General features: G+C 35.1%; 1 protein-coding gene across 2 annotated transcripts in view; it reads left to right on the forward strand.

The window, feature by feature from the left end:
• The window catches only part of LOC110465323, a 14,249-nt gene extending 5,638 nt beyond the window's left edge, over window positions 1-8,611 (forward strand). The window contains exons 7-14 of one of the 2 annotated variants that reach the window (XM_021521054.1): window positions 96-230; window positions 1,372-1,543; window positions 2,082-2,275; window positions 3,172-3,417; window positions 4,162-4,285; window positions 4,705-4,858; window positions 5,415-5,564; window positions 5,837-8,611. In XM_021521054.1, coding sequence (XP_021376729.1) covers window positions 96-230; window positions 1,372-1,543; window positions 2,082-2,275; window positions 3,172-3,417; window positions 4,162-4,285; window positions 4,705-4,858; window positions 5,415-5,532 — 1,143 coding nt within the window. In that variant the 3' untranslated portion in view covers window positions 5,533-5,564; window positions 5,837-8,611. Of the gene's footprint in view, window positions 1-95; window positions 231-1,371; window positions 1,544-2,081; window positions 2,276-3,171; window positions 3,418-4,161; window positions 4,286-4,704; window positions 4,859-5,414 lie in introns of both variants that reach the window. The other variant, XM_021521053.1, reaches the window with a different exon arrangement.
• The last annotated feature ends 952 nt before the right edge of the window (window positions 8,612-9,563 follow it).

The following is a 9,563-nucleotide window of genomic DNA, read 5'->3' on the forward strand; positions in this document are numbered from 1 at the left end:
GAGAGAGAGAGAGAGAGAGAGAGAGAGAGAGAGAGAGAGTGTTATCTTACCATCCTCGCTACACTTGGCATTTGTCCTTTTTAATCTCTCTGTAGAGTACTATGACTGAGACAGAGGCAAGAATCTTCTGTGAGGCCCAGATGTCACAAAACCCATTACGAATCCAATGCGAAGAAATGAACGTGGACAACTCCGATACAGAGATTGAGAACTGTGTTTTAGATATAATGGTACAGTTGTATATGTATGCATATAAAATAATAATAATAATAAGGTATTGACGAACGACCGAATGTAATATCTTCCCAATTGTTCATATTGTATAACAGCAGTGAGTTGAACTTTGTTTAATTTTCAGAGTACATTCTTTATTGTATTGCTTTAGCATATTTTCAAACCAAATTGATCATTTTCCTGTCGCTTACATGGTTTCAAATTTAAGTAGACAATGGAAGTATATATATATATATTTACATTTCCACATTAACTTGGACTCAATATACTTAACATTTTAAAGGTTATTTTTTAATGAACTTTTCAGTTGGCGTATGAATACATCAGCATATTATCAACCTGATTACTTTGTTATTCCGCGGAACGCGGGAAGTAGTTCCAATCATATATTGTTTTCAATTTGTTGGTTTTTTTTGTCAGAAGTATTCAATTGAATTCAAAAAATAATTAACATCTTAATTTCCTTATTCATCTAACCAGGACTCGTTATAAATGTTGATACCTTCCGTGGTGTTAGACTTGCACACGACCGATATTTTAAAAAACTATCCGAACAAATATCAATATCGCTCTGAATGTAAATATAAGGATAGAACCCCATTTTGTTGAGGTTTATGGGGTATAAAACTCAATGGGTCTTGAGACCAATTCAAAATGTGTCTCAAGACCCATGGAGGTTTATATCCCATAAACCTCAACAAAACAGAATTCAATCCTTAAATGTATTTACAAATAACAACCCATTCAACGTATTTGTATGTTGCTTTTTATACAATCAACACATTATTTGACTATTTATACGGACATCGCATTAGCTTATGTGACTGTTTATACAGACACACCATTAATTAATGGTGTTTTAACAGGCAGTCCATTAGATAATAGTACAGTTAATACAGACAGCCATTAGTTTATGTTACAGTTAATACAGAAAACAACCCATTATTTTGAGTTATTGTTTTCAAATACAACCAATTTGTTTGTGTAACTATTGATGCAAACAAATCATAGGTAATGGTAGTCTTGATATACAGACAAAGCAATTGTCAATTGTGATATTTATATAGATCGTAAGTTTATGATACTTTGTATGTATACATACTACAGGCGAACTTATATAGTGGGGTATGTTTACAGGCTACGGGAGATACCGAGTGGGCAGGTGCTGCCAGTGACAGAGCAAGCCAGGTGTGTCTGACTGAGGTGAAGAAAAATGTCACCATTCAGGAGTCATTTCCCGAATCGGCGTCACTTGTCCGGAACCTGACGTGTCCAAACAATTGCACTAATAATGGCATTTGTGAAAACGGTAAAACGTGACTTTTCATCCATGCGTTAAATATTATGTAGAAAAAAATAGTTGTTTCTTTGAAGTAGTAGGTGTTAAGTTGACGAGAGGATCGGCATGTACAATGTTCCTCATTTCTATTAAATAATAAGAAAATGGAGTTTTCTGTCAAAACAGAAAAAATTTGTACCAGAGACTTCGAATGGGATTTTTTACATATATAATCACTTTTGTATTTAAGGAAGTTATATACATACATTAGCATGTGTATATTAGAAATGAGTTGGTATCATAGGTTCTGTGTCAATGATATAATTTATGACAATAATGTGATCACAAGCTATTCTTTGTTATTGATGATTGCTGTTAACACCTTTGCCTTTTCCATTTTAGTTTAGATTTGCTGTATTCCTTTTGATAACGTCGGTTTTTCCATTGTTGGTTGAACCTTTTTAACTCGAATTAGCAATCAGACATTAAAACTATACAGGAACAAAAATGCATTGCTTCTTGATAACGCTGACTTATGATATTATGAATTATAATTGATTGGTAACAGGTGAATGCTCATGCAGCGAAGGATTTGCTACTGCCGACTGCTCTGTAGACCTGACAATTTCACCAAACGTGGACGACCTTAATCTCGGTCCTGACCCTATCTGTGATGTCAGAGTTGACTGTTTCGAGGTGTATGTAAATGGTGGTGATTTCCCGTCGAACAGGACGTACATATGTCGCTACAGCATGTTTCACGTGAGTAATACGCATAATGTACTTCTTTCTTGTTGATAACGATAACCGCCAGACAGGATATCTGTCCTACCTGATTAGAATCTAGATATGAAAACACATAAACTAAGTATACCAGTTACACAATTTCACAACTTTCTCATTGTAACGTGCTACAAAAACATACTATAGCGAATGTTTATCAATAGTATGCATGTACATTTGCTACTGCAGAGACGTATTGTCATAGCATTTTGTTTATGAGCCGACAGTATGACATTTATGATAACCTTACTTTGGAAATCTCCCGAAAAACATAATGATTTCTCCGATGGTGAAGAACTTCTGAAATTCAATTTGCTATATTTCAGAACAAGTATCATTGATATCATTAGTATTTGTTATATGATGTTCGTATCTGCTTACCTGAGTTTTTTTTTAACAAAATGCGATTTGATCAGCAACTGCCCAACACCCGTGTGAAAAAATCAACAAACAATCCGGTAATCTCGACTTAGCAAAGCGACTAGGTATATCAGTTGCGAAAGATATTAAGACCATTCAGAAAGCAGAAATGTCGATCATGTATTCGTCACTTTACTTCTAAATATGATTGGCATCGTCGCTTACATTTGCATCTATAAGTCATTGATAAACTTACCATTTGCGGGAGCGGCCGTATTTGGAAGCCATAGAAAATATCTACATTTTGTGCATGATACAAGCACATTAAATTGTAACACAATTTCATAACAAAAAATGAATTGAAGATATTTATTTCCGGTAAATGAATTATGCAGTGTGCTATTCTAGCTATTTGTTATTAATTGGTTATTTTTCATATTTATTTATTAACATTTTCAATGGATAAACTACGGATACAAACATGCATACAAAAGAGTTTTAAACCTTTTCAACAGGTTGATAACAATGGATCAAGATCGTTTGCTGGCTATTCGGAGGTACCTGGACGCCAGAGGAATATATATCAGGTCACGTGTCCTCTGACGTATGCCGAACGTCACGAGGACGTATTCGTGTTGGAATATCAGTTGTTCCTTAAGATGGACGACAATTCATTCAGTTCAGGATTGCCATTCATTGTTTTAGATTCAACTTGTCAAGGCTTTATTGAGTCTACAGGGAAGTATTCTTACTTCCCAGAGGTAGGTCGTTTCCTTCTTTTTTTACAAAATCTTCATGTTTAATCAAAACATTAATTTGTAAAACAACGAATTTTCGATGCGTTGTAACAATTTAAGAACAACGATCTTCCCAAATGTGTAGCAACTAGGCATCAAAATCTAAATATAAAAATATGCTTTCCTTCTGAAATGTATTCCCTCGTGTTTATGTAGGCAGGGTAGTATAGTGGTAGGACGCCGGGCTAGTGACCGAAAGGTTGCCGGTTCGAGTCACGGCACGGCACTGTGTTGTATCTTTGAGCAAGATATTTTACTCTGCTGGTCCCAGTCTACTCAGCTGTAAACGAGTACGTGATTGGACAGTGTTAAAATTGTTGAATGCTAGCTGTGAGCGCCGAAATGGCAGCACCGGCTGTATGTTCCCCATGGCGTTAAGAAAGATATTGGATGGTTACAAAGGCCCTATAACCACGGATGATAATTTGTGAACCGCTTTGAGACGACCTACGGACAAGGTTGCGATAAAGCGGTACTTAAGAACCTTAAATCATTAGTAATTGATATTTGAAAAGACATAGTACGGTATGGAAATCAACGAAAACTTATGTGTGACGTTTTTTAATAATGTATCCTGGCACAGTGATATATACACAACTCCTCCGGGGTGTCCCACTTTGGTCGCGACCCACGGTTACGTTTGATAGGGGGTGGGGCGTAAAAGCTGATCAGCTGTATCAAACAATAGTTAATTGCACCTTTCTTTAGTCCGGATACTGCTTCATCAATGGGACTTGCTACGAAGAGGAAGCCAAGAAGACAAACGACACTTGTCAGAGATGTGTCTCCTCGTCCAATCCGTACGCCTGGACCACAGCAAGTGATGCTGACGGTAATATCGTTTGTTGTAAAATAGGCATTACCAGAATGCTGTTAATATTGTGTCCTAATTTACATATTGCACTTATAACATATTGCAACCTTTGTATGTCTAGAACTTCATGTCAATCCGTCAGTACATTGGATTTCTTTCTATTGCAATGCCACCTAATTTTAAAGAGTGCTGTCTATATGAATATTTTTTCTTTTATTTAATTTTATCCCCTTTCAACTTTCTAGTGTATTTTTTAGCATATTTATCATAAACTGAACAACAACAAAATTTAACATCTATTGAATTCCTTCAAATTAATTGTGTAGCTTTAGTGGATACTTGTCGTGGAAGAAAACATAATCATGGTGCATTCTTCACAAAATATTGCATAGAAATTGTATTAAACATTATTTTCCTATGTGTGTATTGTTTATCAGAATGTGCAACGGTTGTGGAATCTGATCCTGACTCGACGAGCAGTAGCGACGGGAACGTACCTTTGATCATCGCTTTGACATTGTTAACAATAATTTGTGTTGCCGCCATCGTTGTCACACTGTTGGCAACGTTTAAGTGGACAAAGCATATACCGTATGTACTTTTAACGTGTAATTGAAACATTAAAATACATTGTCATTTGAGATGGTACGACATCCAGTATCTTACGATAACGAACATAAAAAAGATTTGCGATTGCGCATCTTGAAAAACAATTCTGTAATCTATTCGGTTTACCATGATAGATGTTTAAAATCTGACAATATGTGCATAGCTTATAAAAAATATTATTCCTTCTTACACTTTCCAACTTTCTGATCTAATCAACAGTGCTAAATTAAACATTTCAAAATATTTGGTCTCATATACTGTAGTTTTCTTCTCCTTATAAGGACTTGTTTTTGTAAAGTCATATAACAGTCCACTTACGAAAGTACAAGCAATTTGACCACCATACCTCTTTTCAGTTTTGTTTTATGATACCAAACTACCACCAAAAGTTGTATAATCGCAATATCACAGATCTTTCAATACACACGTTGCATATTGCAAAAAAAAGTACATGACAGTAAATATCAATTAAACCGTTGAATGGTCGTTAGATCGTTATCGATCATGGTTGACTGTTAAGGTTTTTTTATAAACACAGGAACAGCCAAACATCAGGTTCCCAGCCAACTTTGTCACAGCATCCCAAGTCCTGTCAAGATACGCCAACCAAAGCAGACTCGTGGCCATCGTCATCACGGAAAATAAATATGTTTTAATAGCAGATAGCCAACTACCGGATATACAAAATGTAATCATACGAATATGGTATACTCCATTCACTGCTAAACATGTCATGGGCACATGTTGTGATCTGAAAAAACAAGGTTTCTAATAATTGTATCAATGTACAAAAACTAAGTGAAAAATTTGAATAGGCCCCTTTGACAACCATTAGTTAAGTACATACACGAAATGTTCCTCTATAATAAAATAAAATAGCGTTTACGCTACTCATTACAACGTTGATATAATATTTTTAAAGCTTTAAGCTGCTTTTGATGTGTTTATCGTTTTTTTCAGTTCCTTTTGACGTTTTTGGTCCATGACATTCTTGTGTCAAGAGGAAGATAAGCATAAACAAGCAATCAAACAAACGATCTACATTCTTTGTATGAATGGTCTACTGTCTGCTGATCAAGTTTGCAACTCTTCTCTAGAAAATGTCTTACCAAGACGTTATATGGACAAAACACAATTTCTTTGCTTTAAACGAATGATTGTGAATAAACATTTTATTAACATGGCTAATTAATATCTCGTAAAAGATCAAATTAAATAAAAAGAATAGGGACGTTGATCGCATAACTATACAATTGCCTGTAGAACAACCCTTACATTGTTTCAACTATACAATAAAAAGCTTACATTATGGTCCCAACACTAATGTTCTACAAAACAATATGAAATTGTATATTATCATAAATTGATCATGTTTATAAAATATATTAAAATGTATTTAATTTTAAGTTGCTACACTCTTTCTCCTATCAGTCAGTTGTCGCCTTAATATTTCAAACTGTATAAACCTGTTTTAAATTTGGTTGTGTTGGTCCATAATAGTATTCGTGTGCTGCTTATTTCTATTTTCTAATTCGTCTTTGAGCCTGACTGTTGTCCGTGAATTGGTGATGTAGTACTTCATCACATATGTTTTTCCCTGCGTGGCCAGGTTTTGTTTTCAATTTGATCAATTGTATCTTCAACTGAACATCATAAAATTGACGCAATGTGATTCATAATTATCCTTATCAACAAACTCTGACCTAACGTCAGTATCAAATTGGAAACATTCCATGCTGAAATAACGTCTGGAATTCATTTGTTGTTCTGATGTAGTACCACTAAGTTCTTTTGGTTTTCCAAATTTTTGAATATCTAACCTTTTCGTCTTCAAACAAAGTTCTTCCAAAGAATCTTTAAAGATATCTTAAATATTTTATAAAACTTTCAACATGTATCACTTTTAAGTTCTTCTTCCATATTGAAGGATTATTGTAATACATTTAAACATGACTTATACTTTCGTTTTTGTTTCATCAAGGTTTCTTCCTGTTATTTTGTTTTATTTTCTAATATTTAACATGTTTTCAATTCTTAATAATTTATTTCTCTCATTCCTGATAATTCTAGTGAAAAATAGTGTTGCTAAGTTTGGCATTGTCATTGGTTCTGTATGAGTTTACGCTCGAGGCAAAACATGTCATCTCAGTATATTTTTCCCAACCCATGTTAGTTGACACTTTAGACCCGACTCTTTCAAAATAATTCTCAAACACACTTATTTTGGCAAGGATCTAGCAGAACACATAATCAGTATACTGTTCTAGCCGATAATTGTTACCATCTACTTTGACACTTTTATATCTTTACTTTCAGTTGTATAGGTGATATGCATTTCAGACATGTTATTAGGGATTCTGCTACTATCATCGACGTTGTGAATCAAAGTATCAGGGACATTTCATTGTTTCTACCGTTAGGGTAAGGTTTTTTGTTAAGTATTGAATCAATGAAAGAGTCGTCACATTTAAAAGATTGCAAACATTTGTAAGTAAATCGCCATTCAATTGAATCGAAAGCTTTTTCATTATCTACCGTTTGGTATCAGTCTGACACATGTTGCTTGGCCAAGTCATGCAAAATATCATACACTAACCTTATATATTTTATTGAGTTGTTTACCTCCTTCCTGAGTGATTTTTTTTTATCATTGGTGGAAATGCTAATTTTAATCAAGTTGCTATTGACCCAAAACTATTTTGTAATCAATAAGTAGTATTTATGTTAACGATTTATTTCTACACTTGTTAAATCCCTTAGCATATGCTATAATCCTTTGACACAAACAATATATGTTATACTGGAACCACACCACATGTATTATCCCATGACACGTGCTTCAATCCCTCGAGAAGTGCCATGATACTTCGACACATGCTATAATCCGTTGACACATGCTATAATCCGCTGACACATGCTACATGTATGATCCCCGGACGCATGTTATAATCCGTTGACACATGCTACATGTATGATCCCCGGGCACATGCTATAATCCCCGGACACATGCTATAATCCGTTGACACATGCTATAATCCGTTGACACATGCTATAATCCGTTGACACATTCTATAATCCGTTGACAAATGTTATAATCCGTTGACACATGCTATAATCCGTTGAAACATGCTATAAACCATTGACACATGCTATAATCCGTTGGAAGGTTCTCTAATCTCTTGGCTTTGTGATTGTGATCGTAATGCATTTTAAGCATTTTAATGCTTAATTTATAGTCTAACATACAACACTGATGACCATAATAACCATTTCATTAACCCATTCCATCACTAAATCGACTTTAAGACGACGGCTTCCCTTACCGATTCTTTTCCGTCTTACTTACATAACGTAAACCCTCGGCATGTCTTATTTTAACATATTTTTCTAATTAATAACATCATGAAATAAGCAACTAATATTAGTGCAGTTTGCAGACATTCTATTTAATTTGGTTTTCTTTTTAATTTAACTCCCCTCCCCCTTCCCCTCCCTTAAAAAAACACTTATACTGGGAGTTCGTTTTTAACAGAAAGCGTTACGGGATTCATCAACGAAAGGTTTAAATAAGAATGTGACTCTTAGTTCAAGTGTTAATGAGAGTATGTTTTACTTGGACAATGTCAATAGGGTTTTAAATATAAATTTGGAATATCGTTTGCAAAAATAACAATTAAAGGTGATATAATTTATTGTTTATAAACATGCATATATCATTAAACACTGATGAGCTTGTTTATTTCTTTTAGTTATTATGTTTGTAGTATCATATAATTACCCGTGCAACTCACCGGACAGAATAGACTGCAGTTTCTTGCATACTCGAACGAGATATCCGCAATTCCGGCGTTGCTGAAAAGTTCTATCCGACCCACGGGTCTAGATCGCTTATACGCGCAGACTGGCGGGGGAATTATAGTGACATTTTTGGGGTCACGCTATTGTTCGTGACGTCATTTTATGACGTTTTTGGGGTCGGTCAGGGTCATGACGTCACTAACAATTGCGATCATGGCTTCATATATATGCAAATGAGAAATGTGCGGACAGTTTACAGCTTTACTAGAAAAGCAGCTGTTTTAGGTAATAAGCAAGAAATAGAATTCATCCCTGATGTGAGGTTAGGATAAGGTTATTCAAACAATCGGGATAAAATATTGAGCAAAAGACCCTCGGCAAAGCCTCAGGTCTCCAGCTCAATATTTTATCCCTTGGGTTTGAATAACATTATCCATACCTCTCATTAGGGATGGATTCTATTAATCTCACTGCATGATCAACTAACGACTTGTGCAATCTCCGTATGTCGGTGGTGTCTTCCTGGATACCTTTGGTCATACTGCTGTCAGAATAACATGACCGTTAGAGTATAATGCTGCCTTGACCAGATTATGCCATCCCCTAAAAGGCAGGGGATGTGCTCACATACATTACTCTGCACCCCTTAAACAAATGATTAGTTTCAGATAAAACAAAAATAAATAACCAATTGCAAGGCTAATAAGTTAGAGGAGCGTCACCCGAATTAACCCTTTCACCCCTAGGTAACTTGAGTAGACTCTACCATCCATTTATCTGGATGAGTCCATTGTGGTCCACAGTGGTGAAAGGGTTAAAAGACGGTCAATTTACAGTTACGGTGCCGCGTAATTCTTTTGAACAACATATTACATATAGCATGGATGTA

The sequence above is a fragment of the Mizuhopecten yessoensis genome, unplaced genomic scaffold (genome assembly GCF_002113885.1).
Source record: "Mizuhopecten yessoensis strain PY_sf001 unplaced genomic scaffold, ASM211388v2 scaffold11069, whole genome shotgun sequence".
In the NCBI taxonomy this organism is placed as follows: Eukaryota; Metazoa; Mollusca; class Bivalvia; order Pectinida; family Pectinidae; genus Mizuhopecten; species Mizuhopecten yessoensis.